The sequence below is a fragment of the Diadema setosum genome, chromosome 21 (genome assembly GCF_964275005.1).
Source record: "Diadema setosum chromosome 21, eeDiaSeto1, whole genome shotgun sequence".
In the NCBI taxonomy this organism is placed as follows: domain Eukaryota; kingdom Metazoa; phylum Echinodermata; class Echinoidea; order Diadematoida; family Diadematidae; genus Diadema; species Diadema setosum.
Genome location: NC_092705.1, coordinates 13,408,796 through 13,435,443, shown reverse-complemented (window position 1 = coordinate 13,435,443; position 26,648 = coordinate 13,408,796). Strand labels below are relative to the sequence as shown.

General features: G+C 40.5%; 1 protein-coding gene across 1 annotated transcript; it reads left to right on the top strand.

The window, feature by feature from the left end:
- Window positions 1–3,038: 3,038 nt before the first annotated feature.
- Window positions 3,039–25,979, top strand: LOC140244321 (uncharacterized). The gene is made up of 17 exons (XM_072323965.1): window positions 3,039–3,075; window positions 5,190–5,353; window positions 5,815–6,015; window positions 6,817–6,980; window positions 7,883–8,048; window positions 9,462–9,686; window positions 10,395–10,494; window positions 11,242–11,496; window positions 12,064–12,192; window positions 12,885–13,138; window positions 13,445–17,572; window positions 18,273–18,407; window positions 19,421–19,669; window positions 20,302–20,476; window positions 21,098–21,304; window positions 23,328–23,430; window positions 24,378–25,979. The coding sequence occupies exons 2-17, from the start codon at window positions 5,231–5,233 to the stop codon at window positions 24,541–24,543; spliced, it is 6,780 nt and encodes a 2,259-aa protein (XP_072180066.1). The 5' UTR covers window positions 3,039–3,075; window positions 5,190–5,230; the 3' UTR covers window positions 24,544–25,979.
- Window positions 25,980–26,648: the final 669 nt, after the last annotated feature.

Below are 26,648 nucleotides of genomic sequence, written 5' to 3'. Positions count from 1 at the left end.
ACTACATTGCAGTTGCATGTATTTCATACAAATGCAATTATGCATTACAAAAACCCACCAAAAGAAAAATACACAATTGTTTATATTTAAGGTGATTCTTTTGTTTGTTGGTTGAAGACCTTGAAATGAAGATAAATTCAATTCAATTCAATTCATTTTATTTTCATACTTCTCATTTATGAACATTACAACAGAAACCAGACAGGTTCTTTTACCTTGTGAACAATGTGCAGAAAACAAACAATATACAAGGTGATAACACAGTAATTACATGTAATGATAACTGGTCAAAATCGAAATCGAAATGGGGTTGATCAAAGAGAAGTATGACGGGACCTACATGAAAGCTAGCTTGTTTGGCTGTAAGCCCCGAGTAATCAGTGTTTGTGAAAAAGAAAAGGAGAACGGATAGAAGATAAGACCAGAATGATGATGTAGGTTGCCAAATTTTATGTAATAAAAAAGAAGAAGAAAAAGAAGAAGAAGAAAACAAACAAACTATACATTAATATGAACTTACTGTGACCGAGCCATCATTGTTATACAGCCTACTTTGTATATATACTATAACCTATTGTTGCATTAAAACTTTCACCAGGATATGATCAGTAAGACACAAAAAGTTAACATGTACAGCTATTAAGCCATTTGGTGCCTGCCGTCAAGCTCTGCATAGAAGGTTAGAGAGGGGTAGAGGGAAAGAGGAAGAGAGGGAAACGAAGTAGAATGTGGAATTGCTAATGATGAATTCAGAGAGCCTGATGGCAAGACCCCAAATGGAATCTGCAACGTGTTGACAAAATGTTTGATTGGACAATAATAATAAATGCAACAGAGAGTCTAATATCGAGGGTCTAATATCTAATATTGAGTCTAATATCTAATATTGACAAAATGTTTGATTGGACAATAATAATAAATGCAACAGAGAGTCTAATATCGAGGATAAGAGAGAGCAAAATCTGCAAACTATTCCCTCCTTCTTACTCGGTACTTGGTAGATGTCCTCCAAAAGGCTACGTAAGAGGTGCTTAAACTGGAGGTGTGGACATGCCCTATACAAGTTTATCATTAACTATCAATATGTGTAAAAAGTATGATTTCCTCAGAACTTACCAGTAGTGCAGTGTGCTTTTATTGTCCACAGCCCTTGGCTTTAGCCTTTGCCTTGCTGTCCTTGATATACGTAGCTCTCTTTTATTCCAGCAAGTAATAATGGATACTTTCACCTACATAAAAAGAAAAGAGCAGGAGGGGAAGAACATTTAAAATCAAAATAAGTATGATCAACACATTAGGGCCTCATTCATCAAAAGATATTTTTATAATCCATTATAAATTTCCTCACCACATAGACTACCATAGACTTACTGTATGATAGAAATCAACTATATAATCCATTATCAACTCTTCGTAAAACAGGACCCAGGCATTACATCTCAGTTTTAGGAGTTTGAATTCTACTCACCATGAAAAAAAAAAAAACAACAACATTGAAAATAAGTCATGTAATTTACACATATTTCCAAATACACGTATAATATGGTCCTATTTTTTCAAGTGATAACCAAATATAAATTTAAAGTCAAAACTCAGTTATCAAAAAGCATATGAAAAGTGACTGCACTGCCACAAAAAAAAAAACAAACTCAATACCCAGTTTTACACAAATCGTTGACATTGAAACTGTCATTTGAAACTTTTTAAAACTTCCCCATCCCTTTATTTATCTGCAGCCTACTTCTACATGTATTTCTATGGCATACGGTGCTTCTCATCAAAACCTGTTCAGCAACTGGACGAGGGTTTCTGGTGTGGAGAATTCTGACAGTGAGTGCAATCTGTGCTTTGTGTCCTTTCTTCCTCTTCTTCTTCTGATTTAAAGTCTGCCTCCTTCAATAGGCTGAAGATTCTCGCACGCAGACTGTGTTATTTACGTTAAAATACAGTTTATTTACGAGTGTACCGGTACAATGCAGGTGCTCATTGACATTGTGCAAGAAGACAAAGATCTCTACCATTGGCATTGCTTAGTTTGTTTCTATTATTTTTTTTCAATCTACTTTATCATTGCAGGTATAATTAAAAGTACATACAAACATTGAAACATACAAACGCACGTGCTGCGCTCACGCGCTGCACTAGATAGAAAGATCAGTCAGATCCATCCGTCCGGAGTATTCTTTTATTTTTTATTTATTTATTTATTTATTTATTTTTTTGACGTTATCGCTCTCCTGAGGGGATCCGTGAAGCCAGACGCAGTCTCCGCGGAACATTTCCCCGACGACCAGACAGACCGATCTTTCAGTCAAGCGCTGCGCCTACCCTGCCAGCTGAGCTGTGTGTGTGAAGTGTGTGTACCCACTTCTGCCCTACCTGTGAGAGAGGCTTTCTTGCCCAGATTGGCCTCATCAGCCACCTCCGAACCCATCGAGCCAATTGATGTCATTGCCATTGGTCATCCTCGAGAACGAGGGACGAACACACACACACACGCATCAGATTTGCAGAGCGACCTGCACGGGTTTACTAGAGGAACAAGCGCCGAAACTTCGGGGGAGCATAGGAGGAGGTGCCTGAATCAGCTGCAAAGCAGTGGAGGGAGATGTTGATTACTTATGACAATGACTGCAAGACATATTTCTACTTATTATTGCCTACAAATGCATACTTACAGTGGTTGGCAATCGGTGGTTTTATCTCTTTGAGATTCAATGACTGCAGCAATGTATATTTTTGTATTTATCTGCAGTAGTCGACGTAGTTTTTCGAGGGTACACAGTTCTTATAACACGTCAGCTCTGCTCATCAGCTAGCTCTCAACCACAGCTGGGATCGGAAATGAACACATACACACACATGTAAGTACGTACACACCAACAGTAACCGTAACCCGATACACAAGTTTACACACGCACTAGCCAGCATGAGCAGCAGCAACGATTTCGCTGACCCATTGCCCGATAACCATTTGGCCTACAAGCTAGTGTAGTTCCTAGCCAATTTTGTGCGTCAGCGAAATAGTTCGACTGATGTCGACAGCGGAAAATTCGAAATCGTCAACATCGACGGGTAAGAGAATTTTGAGAGAAAAAGATAATATTTCACATTCATCTGTGCCATTTCCTTAGAGCTGAGAAAATGGAACGGTTGAGATTTACTCTAAATATTGTCTAAGGGCACACTTGCCCTTCATAAAACGCAGTCGCAGTCGTTGTTGATAGTAATTGTGAGCCAAATACCAAGTCCCACATGCTAATATCGATGTCATGGTATTACTACTACTAGGCCGGCCGGGCATAGGCCCTGCTGCACTAACGTTAGTTAGGCCTACTAATTTACCTGACTAACGCTAACTAACGTTACAATTGTACAACCTAACATTGTTAGACTAGATCTACTGTCTGTAGTGTGTACACTACATTGAAACCGACACCCCTCTATTTATACTAGCATTGACAATGCCACTAATTACCAGTTCGGGAAACCCACTCACAAGCAGACAAGGGGGGGCCCCTCCTTATATATAAGTAACCCGTCCCCCTTATAAGTAACCCCGTCCCCCTTATAAGTAACCCCCGGGGCACCCCTTATAAGGAGTCTCCACGCTTTTTTGCAATGCAACGCGAAAAGGAAAGGACTGCGGCAATTGGCTTGATTATGTCCATAAAGCTTCACAAGTTTCCTAGTTACTCACGAAATTTGAGCAAAATGGGTTCGAGGCATCATATCTAGAATCATGGATTTAAATGCGATGTCAGACGACCCATGCGAATGCTGAAATGCGAGCGATTACTGGCGTGAGTGTCGCCAGGCGCGGCGGCGCGGCAATGCTTGAGTGCAGACGTGGCGACTGAGTACGAAACAGTCGACAGTCTCCGTACTCAGTCTATTATCAATAGAGGGTAAGGGTATCGGTTTCAAAATTACGGCGCAAATGAGTACGTCAAAATATTCTACACCCCACGCGTTGGAAGCAGTTATCGATCAAGTGAAGCATGTGCCACAAATCGCATTTTTAATGTGCTTGAGAATTCAGAGTATTTTCTTGACATGTGAGTAAAATTTCAGGCAAATTGTGAGATATTGTATAAGTTTCTACAGGTGTATAAACATTAGGGTGTCGATATGTTGGACACCCAACCATACCTACCATTCACTTTGTCATTTCCAGACTGATCTCATCCATGGTCTTGAAAAGATGTTTTTCTACGAGTCCACCTCCATTCTCCCTGTTCGTTCCTCCTTCGTTTTTTGAACAACCTTTGCATGGCGCATTGTTTTTAGCCTTTGGACAAGACTCTTTCGTTCTCATGATTTTGCACTCAGCTAGGATCGCTTCTTCACTTGCCCAGAAAGCAATACAGTAGAGTATAGAGGGCCTGACTGTAGTCAACAGCGAGAAGGCCTTGTCAAAAGGCTGCACTACACTCCAGCTAGCACATGCACGCAGGTTTCAAATTTGTTGAATGGAGCAGTTGTCATTCTCACAAAGTCCCCTTGATCGAATCATTTAACGTCATCAATTTGGACAGAAAGGGACTATTTGAAGAACCACTTGTATGTTCCCAGGTATGAGTTATCAACAACTGGACTACATCAGTGTGTATTCAAATTGAAGCAATTTTTAGTTCTTTATTTGGAATTTAGGGGTGATTACCACGTACGAGACCCCAAATCCTACAATCACTCCAGCCACTGCCTTTGTGACCTTGTGTCACATACACTGTAAGAAGCAGGATGTCCAACCATGAGAATCGCTTCTGCAACACCAATACCAGATTTCATTTTGAGGAGATGTACAACCTTTCATTGGGACTTTTCTTAATGTCAAAAGAGCTAACCTCATAATCTGAGTGGAGCTGAGTTGAGCCTCTTTTGTAGCTTACACCAGAGTCTTGAGTGCGCATTTGGAAATGCTGCATATTTCAGGCTGCTAATATTGTGTCTTGTCAGGCTGTTTTCATCAATGCAGGGGGAAAAAATGGAAAATTATTAATAAGGATAAAATAGATTACAGCATCAATATTAGCATCAACCTTAGTTTACCTATCACGTATAAGATTATTTTGTCAATTCATGTTTTCAGGATAAAGTGAGTTCAAAGAATACAAAATATTCCATGTCTGTAGTCACACTTTGTTGTATAATCTATATCATGATTGCTATGTACATTTTGAATTCAGATGAGTACCAGCAGTAGGCAACTTCCAGTACTACTTTTAGGATGTCTCAGTACACTGGAGCCGGAAATTCTGTGCATGGAGCACGCTACAGACTGAGCCCCAATGAGGAGGCAGCAATTCTGAAAGAAGAAAGGGACAGACGCCGGAAGCTTCGACTGAAACAGGTATTGCTCTTATTTGTATCAGTATGTACATAGTTTATGTGTGTACTTCCATCATCTTCTATTGAGGGAGAAGCGTGACTATTCATTGCAAATTGTTTTATTCACTATGACCTTGAAAATGGATAAACAGGTGCAAATGGGTGAATACAATAGTTAATTGTGCTTTACATATAATCTTGTCACTTGTATCAACAAATAGCAATTCCCCATTTCCCATAATCAAGTGAGAATGTATTTGATTGCTTGGATGTCTGGTTGTATATAAAAACCGTGTAACTGTCTTGATAAACATCCTGGTACAAGACAGTGCTGAGGTGAAGTGTATCCACTTCTGGCCTTTAAACCCATTCTATACAGGATTCTGGTGATCTGTGTATCAAGTCTATGGGGATCTCAGAATTTGATATGGAAGGGGTTAATGCTTTGATCATGACTCTTGTTGCCCTGCCTTGATTATGCAGGTGAGAGAGCAGGACAGACTGTTTGCCAAGCAGCTGCTGGCCAAGGCCAAGGCCAAGAAGGTGGCAGAGGTCAACGCACTCTCAGAGAAATTGGAAGAGGAGTGGCGGGCAGTCCAGCAGGAGAAAGCCGAAGCCCTCGATGACATCTACCAGAGGTGTCTGGAGAGGGTCGGGGATGGCCACAGGGCGGCTCAGTCTCAGGTTTGTCCAGTCAAACCATCAACCTTCATTTCATCCTGAAAAAAAACAAACAAACAAGAAAAAAAGTTAAGCAACAACAAATGACAAATATTAGAGCAATATTCTAGTGATAAGAGCTCTCTGAAACGACGTAATCAGCTTTTGTGTTGTCCACAGACCAGCTACATGTAACATGAAGTCAACCTCGCCTACATTGACCTTGCACAAGTGGAAAAATAGGCTAAGTTGATGAAAAATTCTACCCTGGATGTAAACATGTGGTTCTTCTATTGTATTTAAGTAAAATCGAAGAATTTTCTCAGGTCCCATTCGTTTTGACTTTGTCGATGAGGTAGACAAGGTTGACTGTTTCCTCAATTTGCACAAATTCATGTAAAAACTTATTTATTTTGATGGCTTATTTGGAGTGGTTGATGAAATGATAAATAACTTAATCCATTGCTGGGCAATGTTGTCTACTATAATTGTTTACAACTTTGTGAATTGATTGTTAGTGCAAATTATTATCACACATGAATACATCTTGATAGCTGACACAAGTGTCTGGACACTTTTTGGCTATTGCTGGCAAGAAGTGGCTAAAGATTGTTTTATCCAACAGACATTTGAGAGGTGCAACAGAAATCCACTGAAGAAATATTCACCTGATCACAGAATTTTTAGCGTAGCAATTTCTCTCATCTGCATAATTTATCTGAATTTTACTGATTTTTACTCATGAGTGAATGGCCTACACTGCTGTTAACAAAGAGAACATTCTGCTCTGATCCTGTGTTTCTGTTGTCTCATTGGACATAACAGAAACCCCTCGACGAAGAACGAGCAGAAACAGCCAGGAAAAATTCTAAGGTGGCAAAACAGCGCCACCGAGAGGCCATGATGAAGGAGATGACTGAACGTAATGAGAAGTGGCAGAAGGAAAATGCTCACATCATCTCTCGCAAGAATGCCATGGACGTCGAAAAGTATGTTTATTTTCCCCACAAATCTTTTTCAAAAACTGCACACATTTATTTAAGAAAGAAAAGTAAAAACATAGCATCATGTAACATAACTTTTAGGCAGTTTGTTTACTATAGCCGGCACAAGGCACTTTACTTTTAGAATATTTGCAGCATTGTTGACATTAAATCTGACAAATTTAACTGCAGCACGATGAATGGTGGCAAGTGATGTACTGTAAAAATAAAAAATAAAAAAATAAGAAAGTTAGATAAAGTACTTTAGGACTTGAGGAGTATTTGAAATAAAACTTGGTAAGCATCCCATCGAAATAATTTCAAAGGTTTATTGATTTTCCAAAGAGATGTTCAGCCTGTATTTTGTTTTTGTGCACACTATGTCATTTTCATAGGGGGACGGGTTCAGACCAAATAAATCCTGGTGTGTTCACAGAAAAACTAGTTATCTCCCTTTTCAACAGGAATTTCATCCAAATGCCTTTATGGTGTTCATTTACACTGTGTTCCTTATATCCACCATGGTTTTCAAGCCAAATATTACTGGTTTGATTCTGCACAATGTCTCTGGCTTCTGCTAGAATTGAACCCAACTTAATGTACATACATTTTGCAAATTTTTCAAGTCTGGCGCCATTTGCAAATTAAAAAATCCACGAACATATCAACTCTGATCCAGCCCATAATGCAATCTGCATGCATACATTTCTGTGCTCCCCATTTGTGAATTTAAATTTAACCACTCACGAAATTTGCCAGGAAGTCCTGATTCGCGAGAAATCAGACTCGCTAAATATATGGCGTATACAATAGTCTTGGTGTGTACCTGCCCAGTGTAACCTGTTTCAACTTAGTAGTACCGTCTCTAATCCTGGTGTGTACCTGCAAATTGTCTCCTGCCAAACCAGGGTGCGAGCCTCCCACGTGGCCAGCCTGCCCCCTCCCAAGAGAGATCCCCTAGCTGACCTTGACCTCCAGAAGCCTCCAGTCCAGGTGACCAGGGTAGACGGCTTTGCCACCACTCACTACCACATCCCTGCTGAATATGTGGAGAAGGCAGACCCTCATGAACAGGTGCCTTTTATACTTGAGTAGTTTTTTCATGTCCATTTCCCAGAAGAAATGTGTGCAAAGCATTTAATATTTGTGCTATTGGGTTTAAAGGAAACCAAAATCCAAAGAGCAATAAGGATTGAGTGTAAGCATCAACATAGTAGAAGACATGACTTGAAAGTTTGAGGAAAATCGGATTTTTATTAATTTTTAAAGTTTTTGTGTTGTAATCACTGAATAAGGAGACTACTAGAGTTCATGATGTCATGTGTAGACAATAAAAAGAAAATATAAAGAGAATTCCACAAAAATTAATTTTCATGGAAATTACACATTCCATCAATTTGATACTGACATATGTCAAGGGTAGTAATTATTCCCCCTGCTCTCTGAAGGTGGTTAGTCAAGTGTTCTTTCATTACTTTAGAAAAGTATAAGCATGCTGAATTTCCTTTATATTTTCTTTTTATTGCTGTCTACACATGATGTCATGAACTCAAGTAATCTCCTTATCCAGTGGTTCCAACACCAAAACTTTACAAATTCTTACCTTTTCCATTGATTGTCCAATTTCCCTCAAATTTTCACTGATGTGTTCTACCAATGTTGCTGCTTTCACTCACACCACATTTCTCTGTGGGTTTTGGTTTCCTTTAAAGCTTTAGATGTCTACTTTTGATATAAGCATGTCTGTGTTTCTGCTTTTGCAGTATGATTTTTGTAGATAATTATGAAACAAGTGATATTTATCCTTTTGATGCTGCCACAAGCACCACTTATGCCTTTTCTTAGCCATTGTGACTTAGTTTTGATTAAGGAATTCATGATATGACACTGATTGATGCTCATTTATGTCAGAACCTGATTTATGTCCCATTATATAGCATTTTATATTGAAATATCATATTATATTGTCCCTGGCGTGACAAGACCTCTTATCTGAAATGTAATGACATTTTTGGGGGGGAGCAAAAAGCTGTTAATTCATTTTTGCACCATTTTCACTTGATAACATCAATATTGATGTCAAATAATGTGGAAACATTGAATTCGATCACATTAATTAATTGTAATGTTTTGATATCCAAATCAGTATGTTTGATATTAAAATTTGAGTTAGGAGGTTTTGAATATGTGCCAGCTGATTTACAAGGTCTTGTCATCCCACTGCCAGGTATGATAATTATATGAACATATTTTTAAATTTGTGATACAATCTATATAAAAAAAGGTGTTAAATATCACAATTGTGGTATTGATATTCTTATGACATTTCGATTTGTGATGTGCTTGTTTTGTTTGCGTTGTGTTTTGGTTGCCTTCTTAATAGTGGCATATTGGTAAATATAATCAATATGTTTTGAGGTGAAAGAAAATTCCCATGGCTGGTAGTGTACAAACCTTTAAAGAATAAAAGATATTCACATGACACAGGATGATGCGAGGCAAGCTGCAGAGGAGGAGGCCGAACGGATGGGCAAGGAGGTGGAGAGGGTGGAGATGGAGCTCAGGGAGCGGCACGAGAAGGCCGCCCTCAGGCACCGGCACGCCAAACAGAAGGAGCTCTTGAAGCAAGACTACCAACAGCTCCTCCTCGAGCTGAGTGGACTCCAACACGCTGATCGAAGGCGGAGGCAGGCAGTTGTGGCTGATATCCCAGTAAGCTTCGGCATTTCCCCAATTTGAGCTCGAGCTTCTGTTTTATTCTATTAAGAACCATCCTAAGTTATGATACTCTGTAAAAACATGTCAAACTCTTATCAAGGATGTTCCATTCATTATTTTGTAAGCAAGTGAAATGTACAGTAAAACAGTTTTCAATCAGCTTTAAAGATTTTTACAGTGTCTCAATGTTTTATCGTGAAATCTGACATGAAACGTGACACTCTGACTCCTCAAGGAGTTGTCATGAAGGAAAAACACACACAAAATCAAGCATTGATAAAGATGTCCATAAGCATGTCAGTGTGTTTTCTTAATACTGTGAGTTTTTTTCCAAACTCATGTGGACCAAGAAATGTTCCTTTTACAATTATTACAAAATTCATTGTTACTGTAGAAGAACCACATTGAGAAAAGTAAGGTCGGAGAATTGACATACTGTAAAACAAGATATTTTTGCAGCATGAATTTTCGCGAATTGGAGCAGACGGCCTTTTTCGCAGCATGAAATTTTCATGAATTGCCACTGGCATTCAGTGCATAAAGTGTAGTAGAGAACTTTTGTGTACATTTTAATTTTGCAAATCTTGGCTCTCGCAAAAAGTCATAAAATTGAAATGCATGCGAACAATTCTAGTTTTACAGAGCATGCATTTCAAGCCAGTGTTAGGACATCCCATGTTCATTTTGTTTGTACTCTTACAGCGTCAAGTGTTCCAGCCGCCCCACCGCAGACTTGAAGAGAAAGCTGAACGGCAGCACCAGCTGGAGGAGGCTTTCGAAGATATGTACATGGCTCACACAGGCAAGTATTGAGGCATGTTATGAAATGGTAACATGGATCCTTATCAATTGATTGGCTGAGAGCTTTCATGTGACCAGTCTTTTGTTTTGCCTACAGGCCCCAATTTACTTTTCAGCCCATGTTAGTATCCTAATTACCTGTAATGACAACTGCTTGTCTGCTCTCAGCTACATTGCCTGTGTATTATGAATGTCTGTAATTGTTTTAGTGTGTGCGGCTCAGTAAGTATTGAGCTGGTGCTGGCCTGGGAATCCTGTAAAAATGGCTTCCACTGAATTCAAATCATGTTAAAATGTTATGAAACAAATGATGCACATTACCAGGTCAAGCGTTAGTAAAATTATCCTCCCTCCATATTAACTTTTGAACAAAAAGAAACACATTCAGCTTCACCTTGTGTGTGACCAACTTTTCCAAAGTTACAATCTGGTGGAAAATTCTTACTAACACGCTGTGGTAACTGGCATTATTTGTATACCATTAACCAGACAGAACTGCTAAATCTCCCTGATTCCACAGGCTGCTGCCTCCACGTTGAACAATGTCTAAATATCCTGACAGGAGAATATTGAAGTCTCCTTGTTTTTGTTAATTGTTTTCTCCAGTTATATGCATTTTTCAAAAACATTTCCTATCTCCTTGATTTCTCGTTGATCCCTCCGTGAGTTTGATGTGATTGACTTGTTGTAATCTGCAATTTGAACCTGGGCCGTGATCTTATCTCCCCGCTGTTGTTTCACTTTCCAGACTATGCAGGGGATATCACTCTAGCCCTGGAGCCGAGAGCCCCTGGTCTGGACACAGACCTGGACCTGACACCAGACGTGTCCCATGCAAGGGACGAGGAGGAAGCCGGTGATGGGGATGAGGTTGTTTTGGAGAGGCCCGCCGGTCTTGCCAGTCCAGGACCAGGTCCTTCTCATTGGATGGCACCGGGGAAGGGACCAAGTGATGCTGGTAGTATTGTCGGTGCAGGACCAAAGCCAGTGTCAGCCAGAGCAGGTAAAGTCCAATCTCAAAAAAGGAAAATCCTTTCCTTTGGATTTTATTGTTCATTTTGCTACCATTGCTGTTGTTAGAGGGGGAGGAGGGCTGTAAGGTATTTTAAGACCTTGTGTCTTTCAAGGGGCTCACCCTATCCTGTCCATTAATGAAGGCACTCAACAGGATATTTGCTTATATTTAATGTCATTGTCAGTGTGTATTCGGTAAAACCTATTTTTATGATGTGCGTACAGACCATGTGGTCTTTAAGAGGCTCGATCTATTCTATCCAATAATGAAAACCATCAACAGTGCTTGTGCACACATGTATAGTATGATTATCAGTGTGTAATGAGAAAGGAATATTTTCATATGTGTGCAATCTTTCATGTGTGACATTTGTAAACATATTGTATTGACTCATGCAAGGCATTACCACCCAACATGTTATTTATTGTTGTAGAACATCAGGTGCAATAGATTATTACAAATATTTTCGTTCAGGAAATGCAATTCTCCGTAGCTTCAATGAAAATCCATTGTATTTATCTTTTGGAGACATTCTGTTGCTATATGCTCTCTCAGATATGCTGAAAAAGTTGATGGGGAGAATCAGGGGACAGAGGGATGACTGGCAGAAGCAGGAAACCAAAGTTCCATCTTCAGTGGCCACAGGCCAGCCTTCCATTAGACGTCCAGCAGTCCCAACGCTAGGTAGTGTACACGATGTCAACTCTTGACCTTGATACATTGGCAAGCAATGTGCATCATTTGTTTTTCTTTCACACTGTGGGGAAAATCTTTGCATGTAAAGTTTGTGTTTAATCAGGTTTCCCAGAGTCATGGGAAACCTGGAAAAGTCATGAAGTAATGAAAAGGTGTTTGTTTGTTTTGTTTTGTTTGTTATTGGGGTTTTTGTTGTGCCTGGAAAAGTCATGGGAAATGTATAATTAAGACCATATGGAAAAATCATAGATATTTACATTTTGATGGTTTTTTTTTTTTGCATTTTAGTGATTTTTTTTTTTTTGGGGGGGGGGGTAATATTAATTTGTTTTTAGGAAAACATTTTATCAAATCAAGTTTGGATCAACTCGTCCACCACAGACATTGTTGGTGTGATACACACACTGACACTTTACATGGACACAATTTATTTAATAGTATAAATTTCACTTCATTTATTGACACTAACCACTTACGTTTTCATGAAGTTACTGTCCAAAAAAAAAGTTCCTGGATTTCTAAATTTTCACGTAGAAAAGACATGGAAAAGTCATGGAATTAATTTGTGTAGAAGGTACAGGAAACCTGTTCAATGTAGATGACAGTCGGTGCTGCTTTTTGAGTTAAGATGAATGGCTTCCCTCTCAACGAGTGTCCCAACGTCTCCCATCCCTTGACAGAACCTGACCAGTCAACCAGTGCGTCCACAGAGGAACCCTCAACCGTTGACACCCAGCCCTCCTCTTACCAGGCTACCCCACCACCGACCATCACCCCTCCCACAGAGCTGTCGGAATATCCCATCGAGAGCGTGGGGTCCGAGTTGGGTGGCAGTAATGGAGGGAAGTCTCTTGAGACTGGGAGCCTGTCGGGGGAATCCGGATCCACCCTGCTTCATCCAGTGGAACGTGCCGCCAAGATAAGACATCACCAGGTATTAATGAGTTGCCACTTAGTGATGTTTTATTATGGAATCACTTGGAAGTGGTAAATTGTAAATATTGTGATAGTTCGCGCCATGAAGGGAGTAGTGGTGTTTTTGTTTTGTTTTGTTTTGTTTGTTTTTTTTGAAATGGTTCTCATTCAAAATTTCACAAGTTTAATTAACCTATAATGAAAAAAATGCAAGTGTTATTCTTCAGAAAGCATTTAGATATTAACCATTACCCTGCATTTGAAATTTACTGTGCAGGCAGGTGTTCAACGCTAACATATGTTTATTTATCTTAACACATACCAGCTGTCCAACCAAAAGAGAGTACAAGAAGACATCGCAGCCAGAGGGAAGGAACAAGAGAGGCAATTCCAGGATCTGAAGGAGGCTTTCTTCATCCCATGGGAGGATATCCCACAAGCAGATCCTTCATCCATGCTTCGAGACCAGGGTTGGCCCACAGACCTGGTAGCTGGCCAGAGAGTAGTGCGTGGGGACCAGCTAGAAAGGGAAGGGGCTGCTCAGTCTGAGGAAGCTGAGGATGAGCAGCAACCATCAGATGTAGAGGATGCTTACACCGTGATGTCAAGATACCCACAGCCATGGCAGGATGTGACACAAGAGTCAAAAGGAGTGGTCACTGGCACCGAGCACCCAGCTTCACAGCAGCATACCGCAGATCCACACCACAGTCAAGTCAGCACAGCCCATGGTCTACATCATGAGCCTGGCCAACAGGCTCCAACTTCATACAGTGAAACAGATGGTGATGGTGCATCACCAAGGTCAAGATGTGAAAGAGGCCCAGAGTTCCTTGTAGGCCAAGGCTCTGGCAATACCAGAGATGAGCTGCCCAAAGAAGATGAGCAACTACTAGCTGATGCAGACTCAAGTGCAGACTGGCTGCAGCGTGCCAGAGCCTATCAACAGAGACTCCTGGACAGGCAGAGGGATAACAAGGAGTCTCTTCGTCAGGCTCAGCGCAAGCTACAGGAGCGCAGGGACAGGCTCATGATGAATTACCCCACTGTCAAACTGCCAACGTATGTTCCCTATCCACTACAGGATGATGCAAGCGGCAGATTTCTTCATCAGTCTCGGTGTGTTTTAGCCCGAACTCATCCTCCATTCACCTCCCTTGAGGGAACAAACCAGTTAGAGACAGGTGGTCAAGATGTACCAGAAGAAGAGCAAACTGTAGGAGAAGATGTTGGTGCCATAAGCACACTTTTGTCAGTGGCCGAGCACAGTCAGGAACCGTATACAACAAGATTTCCAAGTCAAAGAGTGCCACTGGCTAGCCAACACACTCCACCTAGCAACGATTCAATCCTGCATCATCAGTCACCACACAGAAATTCTAGTAAACTGGTCTCAACCTCACCAAAGGTAGCAGTGTCTCCTGCAGCTGATGTGCATGCTACAGAAAGGACTGGCGACTACCTAGCTTCGGCTGCTGCCGAGGATAGTGTCAACACGTCAGAGATTGATGAAGAAAGCAGGAATGGTGGTAATCATATCTCTAGTGAGGACACTGATGCTGAGGGTATGCAGCAGCAAGACACCGTGAGGGAGAGAGAAAGGCAAGAAGCAATCAGATCTGCAGAAATCGCTCTTGAACTGCGTCATCAGCAGCTGTTGGAAGAGAAGCAGCATTTGGAAGAAAAACAAATGTTGCAGCAAGCTAGGTTACTGCATAAGCAGCAAGAGTTGCAGAGACAGATTGAAAGACAGCAGCAGAAGTACCAGGAAAGGATGGAGGCCATACATTATCACCAGCCTCATGCCAGACTTTCCAACGAACCTCCCCTGGAACATTCACCATCGATTCCTCACCCAGAGTCACATGAACGGGATCTCCAATCATCAGTAGGAAGTCCCGGAGCACCACCATCTGATGGGTCACCATCAACATGGCAGAGGGAGGGAATGGATTATCGTAGAATGATGCAGGGTCAGGTCTTCAGGCCCAAGGACCTTCAGCGGCATCTCCAGTCATTTGGTGAGCTGGGAACCCAGTCTGGTGAAGATGACACTGATGATAGGCATCTTTCTCCTGAGGCTGACCACAGCCCTCAACAGCCAGGAGGAATGATGATGGGTGTCCTAAGGCCCCATGAGTTAATGCCATTTTTACAGGACCAATTTTCCAGTTCCACTGGGTCACAAGGTGCAGATCATGACCAACTTCATACTGCAAAAAGCTCGGGCTTGAGTTATTCTCCTGAACTCAGTCAAGATAGACGAGGACCATTTGTACAGTCAACGGAACACTCTGAATATGAATTAAGTGAAGGAACTATAGAAATGGACTCAACTGTATCTCCTCAAGGGACAACAGGATCTTTCAACAAACTCCAAGGCCAAGTCTTCAGGCCTGGAGACCTGCTGGCACAGCTCAGGGACATACAGCAGCAAGTGGGAATGACTGGTTCTCAAGGAAGTTCACATGACTTCGGTCAGACTGAATCGGCTGAATTAGAGCAGGGCTCTGGCAGTTTTCAGAGATCAATCTTGCGAGGGACGTACACCAGATCCAGTGAGTATATGAGTAGAAGCAGTGCGAGTTATAGTTCACAAGGTACAGTGGACAGGAGTAGTGCTGGAGGGCCGCAGGGCATCTATAAGGAATTGTTGAAAAGCCATGTATTTACGCCACAAGACCTGCTTCCACATCTGCAAGACCTGCCGGCACCTGACGATCCTCTATACCATGAACCACCACTGGGTTCATCCACCTCAAATCAGATAGACACTTCCTGGGGTCCTCTCCACTCCCTTCCGAGACCTGAGGCAGATGGTGGGGGAAGTGATCCTCTCCATCAGCCTTTGGCAAGACTTAGCCTATCTGATGATGAAACAGTCCATGCTGCTTCACCTGACTTCACCCACCAGAATGTCACTCAGTTTCAGTCAGACCATCTATCAACGTTTTCCATGTCTCTCCCAAGCCCTTCAGCACAATCATCGGCTGCGGCAAAGTCCAGAAGACCACCACCTGCCAACCTTCGACAAATGGCAAATTTTTCTGAGGTACCACCTCATGAATTGAGCACCATTGTGGAAATGGAGACATCTGCAGATGAGAGGATGCACACCTATAGCACACCTACCCCCAGAGTTATGGGTATCCAACATCAGGATCCTAGGAGAAGTTTAGGTGCTCTGCAACAAATAGGAAGTTCTGGAGCTACCATGAGAAAACAAATACCAGCTGCTGGGAGATCTGCAGTAATTAATGACATACTGGGTAACAAATCCAGTGTTGAGAGTAGAACACAACCTTCAGACACTTTGCAGGACACTATCCCGGGAGCGTCAACTCTGATTCAAATCTCAAGACCTACTGTGGTTGGTCATGACAGTGATGAGTATGATGATGCAGAAGGCTTTCATGCAACAGATCAAGGCTCAAAGACTTCTCCTCAGGAGCCTGAAAGGCATCAAAGGGATGTCAGCATTGCGGCGTCCTCACTGTCTGAGTACACAATCGATGATGACAGTACAGTAAATCACAGTCCGGCTAGAACCTCTCAACCACCATCCTATGAGCATGTGCTGCTGAACTTTCCTACCAGAGAGATTCCAGGATCACACAGCCCAAGTGGTGCTCACACACCTCAAAGAGGAGAACCTGCTGGAGAAAGCATGCGTTGGAAGGACCTGCTGAAATCTTCAGTGAGTGGCAATTCCTCAAGCAGTACCGACAGGGAGGAATCAGTCCGGGAAGCACCCAGAACACCTGCTGGCGGGGAGTTCTTACCCATGATGGAAACTGGCAACATCACCATGGCAACGGTCCAGGAAACGTCATCCCAGGATCTCACCCAACACCCGCTAACACCAACATCAAATAAGACATCAGTGGAAAGTCTGGAGCAGTCACTGTCGCAACAGACAATATCTAGAACCTGGCAAATCCAGAAACATATTGCAGCAGGTTTGAACCTGGACTCCAGCACAAGTTCAGATAGTCAGAACAATGCACACATGCCAGAACAATTGCCGGGGAGTTCATCGACAGCCTCAAGCAGTTCCAAGCAGAGTACAATAATTGGAGCAGGTGGAAGGGTGCCTTCTGTGCCAAGCGCCAGTGATGACTCTCCACTCTTTGTGCCAAGAGCATCTCAGCAGAAACAGGGCCAGCCTCTCCATCCCAGCATGAGATCACATCCAACAGATGGAGTGGATAGAATGGTCCCACCTATCCAGAAACAAATGGCATCACAAGAAATTAAGGTGATAGGAGAACTTGTGCGAGGTCGATCCTCGGATGTCTCATCTGTACCTGATGAATCTCTGCCAGAGTCACTGTCATCTCTGCGAGATGCTGATCAACCCACTGGTGACTTCAGCTGGGCTAGAGATGCAGCAGACGCAGCCATTGCAGCCACCCAGGAGGACTACATCAGAAACTTGCTGTCAAGTCTGCCAGTAAGACAGATCAGCTTTCATATCATATTCATGCACTGAATTATTCAATCCCTCTATGCCTTCACTTCACACATGCTGTTTTAGGAGTAGAGTAAAGATACAAGCAGTATTTTGTTTCTTTTCCAAAATTTAGTTGGGAAGTTGTATTTTTCATACCTAAAAAGAGATCTTCTTGGTAGTTCCAAAAGACTACAAGGTAGCTTGCCTCTCTTATTACCATTGTAATTCTACCGTAACATGTTTAAGTGTAATAAATATTGAATAATAGGGTGTTGTGTAGGCAGCACGAAGGAGTCACACATCATTGGGAATTTCATTGAGATTTAGCATTGCTATGCAATGCATACCTTTCTGATATGACTTTCAAATCAGATTCAGTTGACCAGGAACACAAAGAAACAGACAAATGCAAACCTCCACCCCCCTTGAAAACAGAAAAAAAAAACTGTACACAGTACACAGTAACACAATTTGAGCTGTAAAATCAGTTGTGCTTACCCACATATACAGGTGTAACAAGAAAACTGTCAATTCAAAGCCTTTTGTAATAGGTGTTGAAGACACTTTTTGACATTTAGTTTTAGGACATCAGTGCTAATACAAAGATATGCTGATCAGCTAGCAAAGCGCAGTCAAGGGTCAATTTGGTAGGAACATGACTGACCAGGTCTTGCTCCGCTTTCTCCTCTGATGCACGCAGCATGCCAGCAAACCAAGGGGAATAACCTTGCCCCTCTTCTCCGACGTCTCTCTGAGTGGGTTCAGCATGTCTCAAGATGGCTCTGTGGTAGACATGCAGTCACCAATGAAACCAGTTGAGCCACCCGCCCCAGAGGTGAGCTGACACCTATCAGTGCTTTTTGCTTCATTGCAGTGAAATTCTAATCCAAATACAAGTAGACCTTGATGAATAGATTCATATCCAACAAACAGAGCAGTGAAAGTTTCTTAATAATCAAAATAACACAAATGAAGTAATGAAGCAATGGAACATGGGAATTTAGCATGTTTCCATGAAACAGTAATGTCAGTTTCCTGTGTGTTTTCCATGATTTACTTTAATCTATGCTGAAATGATTAGATCTTTAAAGGTCCAGTTTACCTTTGGGAGCAGTGATTTCAAAAATGTTCAAGATATCACATTTGATGAATATGTGTAGGTCTGTTGTATCTTAAAACGACATACCATATAAAATTTTTGCAATCAAGCCTAAAATGTAAGGAGATATCAGTATTTTTCTCAATAAACCGTAACTGTAGACGGTTTAATCTGGAAGTATGCTTATTATAACTATTGTTCACATTTTGTGTATTTAACAATTTACTTAACATCGATTATACGGATTCAGTTTTTTACAGTGGTTGTTTCTATCCCTAGCTCGCATTTTAGAACTAGTTTAAAGCACGAATGCTGGGTTTTTGTTTCATCTGCAAATGGTAAACTATGCCTTTAAAAATTGCGTTTGTTTGTTTGTTTTTTTTTTTTTTTTATGAAAATGAAATTGGGTATTCTAATATGACTTGCATGGTTTTAAGAAAAGACCATATACAGTGACATCCGTGAACTATGAATATGAGAAACTGGACTACTATGGTTGAAAAAAAAAAAAAAAAAAAAAACGGCCATCAGCAGTTGAAACTTTTTTTTCATGAATGGCTTTAGAGCATGCATTTGTGTCTGATGGGAAAGAAAGAACTTTGAATCAAGAAACCTAGTTTAAAAAAAAGAACCAAAACAAAACATAAATACTCATAATGAGAGTACAGCAAAGTAAGAAATGAGGCAGTCTAGTTTGAAGCCACACAGCACATATTGTCTTTAATTAAAGTCATTGCGGGTCTTGTAAGCAATTGCAGGATGATTCTGGCCAGCACTACCAACCAGAAACAGACCCCACCCATGAGGGTGAAGACCACACCTTCCCCTCCCTCAGTGACCTCCAGATGGAGACGGGAATCCTGGAGGAACCAGATCTCACCTTCCACACGACCTTTGACACCACTGTCGATTCCACTGTACCAGCCCAGGCGCCTCAGAGGGATGGAAACCTGGAGTCATCTCCCGGTGGTGACCGAAATTCAGCAGACGCGAAAGAGGTATGGCATTTATGGCAGAAATTTCACTCATTTTGGAGCTTGGGTATTTGTTCCATGTTCATCGTGTCACTGCCGGCAACCAGGGACAGCCTGGTGGTAGTGTCGCTGCCCAGAAAGCAGTAGATGACACGTTCGAGTCCCACTGGTTCATTTTTTCTGGCATGTTTGTTAATTTACGGATCAGCAGTTGCGATATTAACAAATTGCACCTGAACCTTCACCCCTCTGAATAATATCTTGCTTTCAAGAATTTTGTTATAGCCGTGTTCGTTATAATGGGAGTGCACTGTATTTGTGCATGCTTCCCTATTTACCTGTGAAAACTTGTTGAATTGAGTTATTCCATTCGACCTACAGGATAGGACAATGTAACCCTCATCTGCTAGTCATATAAAGCCTCCCCCCCCCCCCCACAAGGTGTTCCGTCGCCTCTGAATTATGCTGCATAATTAGTAAAATGTATGTACCTTGCACTCATTCAATATTCAAAGAAAAAAATATGTATAAATGTACATGACAATACTTTATCATGAACTTGAATCTACATGGATATATATCTTTAGGTGATATGTATACTCTATGCAGGATGTAATATATAAATATGAAATTGTGTAATATTTTTTGACATGCAGATAGAGGAGGGTCCCCTGGATAACTCCCAGTCATCCCAGGCCAGTGTGAGCCAGTCGCTGCTATCATTCCAGCGTCATGAGCAAGAGATGTCCGACGGTAGTCCTCAGACCTCTGTCCGGCTCACAAAGTCAGAGGGGCAGATCAGGAACACTCAAGAAACCTTGACCCAAACTGGTAGGTTCTTGCAGACCAATGTGCTTTACAAATTTTTTAAAAAATACAATTCATAGATAATGGAAAATGTTTTTTTTTTTTTTTTGCATTATGGGGCTGGAAATTTTGAATGTTCTTGTGAGCTATTTTACTGGGTTTTTTTTAAGGAACTTTAATAATGAATTCTTTTTTTCTAATTTGTCAGCTAATTTGTTGTGTTTATTCAAACTGTTTCAGATTCTAAAATGAGACAGAGACAGAATTTAATATGTATGTAATTAATCAAAGATCAAATAATCTATATCAAATTGCCTATCACGTTCGTTTGAATGAATATCTGAAGAAAGTTGATTACTCGTGTACCCACACATAGAATTTCATTTTGGTTTTTAGATGTTGTGTCAGGATTCTGTTTTTGTGTTTTGTGGTTGTGAGTATGGGCTGGTGATAAAAATGCATTTTTATCAATCATATTCCATCATTTGCTCCTTTGCATCTCAGTATGAAAGTTTGCATGTCATACACAGAGTGATCATGAAAAGTTTTGAAATATTTTACAATATCATAACTTATTTTGCTAAAGGTATCCTGTGTAATTTGTTCTTGAGCCTTGAAGTATTTTTCTGTCTCTCCTCATTGCAGCGTCACTACAGGAGGCCTTTCTGCGGCGTAAGCAGGCCTTCGTCCGAGCCTCTCAATCACGCGAGCAGGAAATCAAAGTCCGGGCCCAGAGCCGAAGCCAAGAGGCAACGGCCTTTGCCAAGACTCTGCAGGACTGGAAGAGGTCAAAGGTGAAGAGCAAGAAGAAGCAGACGGTAACCATGACAACCTCCTTAGCAGCCAGGAGAGGTGTGTGTTGTCATCATGTTTTTGTTTCATATTTCTCTCTGTGGTCAGCACTTTGTGTTCAGTTTTTCAGGGTAGTACCTTTATCAGTACATCATGTACATTCGAATTTGTAAAGTGGAAATAGTGAAGTGAAGACTTTGATTGTGTTATTTAATAGCTCCTAATCATTCCCTATTTCTGTTCTGGTTTGCTTTTTTGCTTTTTCTTTGTCAGATTCAGATTCAGATTCATTCCTAAATCGAATGGTTTGTGCACTGCAATATTTCAATTTTTGTTCAAAGTGTATCTACTCCTTTCAACTCATTGTGAAATGTTGTATTGAAATACTAAGAGGTCTGTAACCTTCCAAAAAGATTATTTCAAACCCTGGAGTTAGAACATTTAATTATACCCCCGCCAAACGAAGTTTGAAGGGGGTATATAGGAATCAGCGGACGGTCGGGCGGTCGGGCGGTCGGGCGGTCGGTCCGTTGCAAATCTTGCGTCGCGAACTACTTCCTCAGTTTTCAACCGATTCCCATAAAACTTGGCACAGATGTGTGCCTTGGGTTGTAGATGTGCAAGACGTATTTTTTGACAGTACCCAAAAGTATGTTGCCATGGTAACGGCATATTATGGGCAAAAATGGGTACAAATCTTGCGTCGCGAACTCCTCCCACAGTTTTTGATCAATTTTTATGAAATTAGGTACAGACGTTTATCTGAATATGTTAATGTGCAAGACACATATTTCCGCAGTGGCAAAAAGTGCGTTGCCATGGTAACGGCATGTTATTGGTAAAATATAGGGCAAAATGCTTCATGGCAAAACTGCTTCATCAGTGTTCTTCCAATTCTCATGGAATTCATATTGAATGTTTGTCTTAGGATATAGGTCAGCATGACACATTTCTTGACAGTGACAAAAAGTATGTTGCCATGGTAACAGCTCACATATTATGAGCCAAAATGATGGAAAATTTTGTGTTGCAAACTACTTCCTCAGTTTTTGCCCAATTTCCATGAAACTTGGTACAGATGTGTGCCTTTGGTTGTAGATGTGCAAGACGCATTTTTCGACAGTACCCGAAAGTACGTTGCCATGGTAACGGCATATTAATGGCAGAAGATCAAGGAAAGATCTTGCAGATTTAACTACTTCCTCAGTTTTTTGACCAAAGCTTATGAAATGTTGTTTTGACCAAAGCTTATGAAATGTTGTTTGGCGGGGGTATAACCAGTCGCTGTAGCAACATTTCTAGTTTATTTACTGATAACAAAACTTATCATCTGTTATATTGCATGGGTTAGTCACAAGTACTTTGAAAATGCTTATCTTCAATATGACTTTCACTTTAAGCCATTTTTTTTTTTTGCAGCATCTCAAACAAGCCCACAGCATGTTTTCTCACAGGAAATCATCTCAGAATGTTCTGCCCATGAGAGAACAGTACAAAATGGCTAACTGTCACATGATTATTTGTAGCCAACCACTGAATGAAGTTAGCCTGTGATTACATACACACTTGTCAAACAGACTTGGGATGAAATTGAACCAACAATATTCCAGTCCTACAATTCACTTTGTCCAAACTACCAAGTAATATAAAGAGGTGACTCCGGTTATAGCAAAGTCCTTGGGACCGGCAGTTTTCTTTTGTTATATGGAAATTCCATTATAGCCCAACAGCAAAGTGCATACAGATTTACACATGATATTTTGATACCTGAATTTTTACTATATTGTAACAACTACGTTGTAACAAGAATCTTGTTAATAACCATGTTTATTATAACCGGAGTACAATGTATATTTTTCCTCCATCACTGGTTTGTATCATCCAGATGTAAAAGTGTACGAGGCATCCAGCAGTGCACCAGCCATGACCCTAAAAACAAGCTCAGACACATGATAATTTTGATACCTGAATTTTTACTATATTGTAACAACTATGTTGTAACAAGAATCTTGTTAATAACCATGTTTATTATAACCGGAGTACAATGTATATTTTTCCGCCATCACTGGTTTGTATCATCCAGATGTAAAAGTGTACGAGGCATCCAGCAGTGCACCAGCCATGACCCTAAAAACAAGCTCAGACAGAAGCACTGTGCAGAAGGAGATGCGCGAGAGAAATCTCAGGTAAGAAAGAATCGTTGGTCCTGCCAGAAGATAAGATGTAAAGATGTAATGAAGGATTTCAAAAGGTATCAATTGTCTCATTTGTTTGTTTGTTTGCCTGTCTGTCTGTTGTTTTACAATTAGTTTTGATGATGCAAATATGGCAGGAATAGAGATAGGCGAGACCACATGGCTGGGAAGCATGAAGTCTTTTGGGAACAACTGCAGAAAATTTGTTATAGCTGAACAATAAAGTATCTAAAGTTTACATGGACAATAATTTTGGGATCTTGATTTTTACTTCACTGTAACAAGAGTTTAATTACAACCATGTTCATTATAACGGGAGGGCACTGTTCTGTACGCAGTACATCTGATATGCACACCACACAAGCCTTCTGTGCACACTGTAGAGTATGTCCCCAAAAAATTACAATCAGATTTTCACATTGAAAATTCCCAATATGATTAAACTGTTTGAATGCTACTTCAGGGTCTTGAAAAATTACATCTTAGCTCTATTTTTGCAGATAACCCTATTCAATTTCGTTAAGTGGTCACAGAGAAAAACTGATTGTTGTAAAGCATGTCATGAGTCTGATTCTTCCAAGTTTAGCACTTGGATGCTCTTGGAACTGCATATTAATGTGTGAACACAATAGCCAGAACATGGAGGGAAGAGATTCCTGACTTGCTCTACAAAATTCCTCATTTCTCTTTGACCACTGAAGCAAATCAAATGGAGTTTTCTGTAAGATGTGGGCAATGAGTTATATTTTCATACCCTGGAATTGTATTTGAATTGATTCACTGCTTTTAAAGTTATCATTGCGGAGGGTCCCACTGTAATTTTTTTTTTTTTGGACATACAATACACATAGAAGTCTTAGTGTGTGATTCTCCCCCGTGTTCTTTATATGACTGTGGAACGGTACATGACCCGATCCTTTTCCCTTCCCCCGATTCAGACTTTACAGTCAGCTGGAAGAAGTGAAGAAACAGAAGGAGGAGAGAGAGAGACGAGAAGCCTATGCCGCCAACCGACAGAAAAAGAAAGAATTCGAGCAGAAACTGCAGGAAAAGCGCCTCAAGAAAGCAGCATCCTCCAGCCGCAGCAAGCAAAAGGATAAATGATGCACGGCAAGAGATGAAGTGATTGAATTCACTGATGAATATACTACTGACTATAAAGGATCTACCATCTAGTTTGCTGCAGGAGCCAACCCACAAAGTTACATCACGACTCTTCAAATTGTTTACTTTCAATAAAAACCAAAACTATCTCCAACAGAAAATTCGAAACAAAAACACGAACCTTTGTAGTTTATTGCTTTATCATCAAAGAGTAGGGAACATTTTGATAAGACAGCGCAGTTGGAGTTTTGAGAAATTTTTAGCTGTTTGAAATATTGTTATACACTCCATCAGTAGAGAGCAGATTTGCCAAATTGCCACAGAAATGATTGTTAAAATGGCCAAAAATCTTGTCTATGAAAATGTTCTTTTATTGTGTATCAGCAAGCTTTCTCATTGAGACGTAGGCACAATGCTGAATACACTTTACAGAGTGTCTTTAAACGAATAGGTACACTGTAATTGCTGCTCAATGAAATATTCTACAGTGTATGCATTCTATATTTTTTCCTGAATATTTCGTGGCTTTGTTAGGTGTCCTATTTTTGTGTAAATTAACAGTGATGAGGAAGAGACATTTGTGTTAATGCCATATGTATGTAGTCCTTGAAAGGAGATTTATCTGTTTTTTTTCTCTTTCTAGGGTTTTCTTTCACCAAATAGCAGTTTCTTCAAGGACTACTTAAACATGGCTTTACTGCAAACATCTTTTCCTCATTTACATCACCATGCAAACTTTCAAACGACACATTGATTGTGATGTTGGCTGTGTAGACAGGAATGCACAAGGTGCTTTCTTTTTTTTTTTTCTTCTTCTTCATTTTTTTTTTTTTTTTTTTGGTTTGTTTGCCCGAGATTGACGTAATCATCTATTTTAGACTGTTTTTTCACTGCCACTGTGTGTAAACTCGGTTCTCTGACTGCATTGCAGTTGCAGAGATGGGAGAATGGAGACACTTGCATCACAAATTCATCACACAGGAGTCACATCTGTACAAAGTAAACACAGTATAATAAATGCTATTTCTTTTCATTCTTGATAATGAGATGTTATCTGACGGTACAACACTGAATGCACTTTTCCATTCTCATCCGAGAATTGATAATCTTGTCAAATCCGATCATTACTAGGATGGCTTCTCAAGATAATTTGCAGTACGTGCACATGACCCCCCAAAATTGTACATGGTGTATATTTTCAGGTCTTTCTCCAAATCTTGCACGTCACCAGTCATCATTCTGATGAATCCAGATCCCTGCCCCTTGTTTGATTATGAATTTTTTGATCAGAAGTTATTTATATGCACTTTAACTGCATCAAAATATGTATTATAACAGACATATATATATATGTATAATGCATTGTGCATAAAAAGCTACACTGATGTACAATATAAAGCCTTGAATTGATCATTTTTATCAAAATTAAATATTTTGCAACCTGAAACTACCAGATCATGTGTTTGTCTTTTCGATATTAACTCTATGAAAAAACATAATTGCATATGATGTATCAATTTTGCTTTTTCTTATTTCTCAAATGTTCAACTGGATATCACATATCGTCTGTTGAGAATGAGAAGGGCTTTAAGTCTTCTCGAACACTATGGGTTTTGTGGTCACTTAACGCCCTTATCATTCTCAACCGACGATATGACTTCATACATCTACAAAGACACTTTACTGGTGGGGAGCATAATGTAAAACCAGACATTTTTGTGTGCATGAAATTTTTGCGAATTTGGCGAGCAGCCAAGATGCACAAAATTGAAATCAACACCAAAAATTCTTGCCTACACTTTCATGCATTGAATGCTAGCAGTAATTTGTGATACAATGCGTGTACTTTTATCGCTGTCAAAGGCTGTCAGCTACAATTTGCGAAAATTTCATGCTGCAAATTTTTCTGGTTTTACAGTGGACTCCCGTTATAGCGAAGTCCTTGAGACTGGCAATTTTCTTTCGTTATATCAAGATTTCATTCTAACCAAACAAATGAACAATAAAGAACAAAGGGTGGATAATTTTGCCGCCCGAATTTTTACTTTGTTGTTGTAACCGGAATTTCGTTATAACTGTGTTCGTTATAACAGGAGTGCACTGTA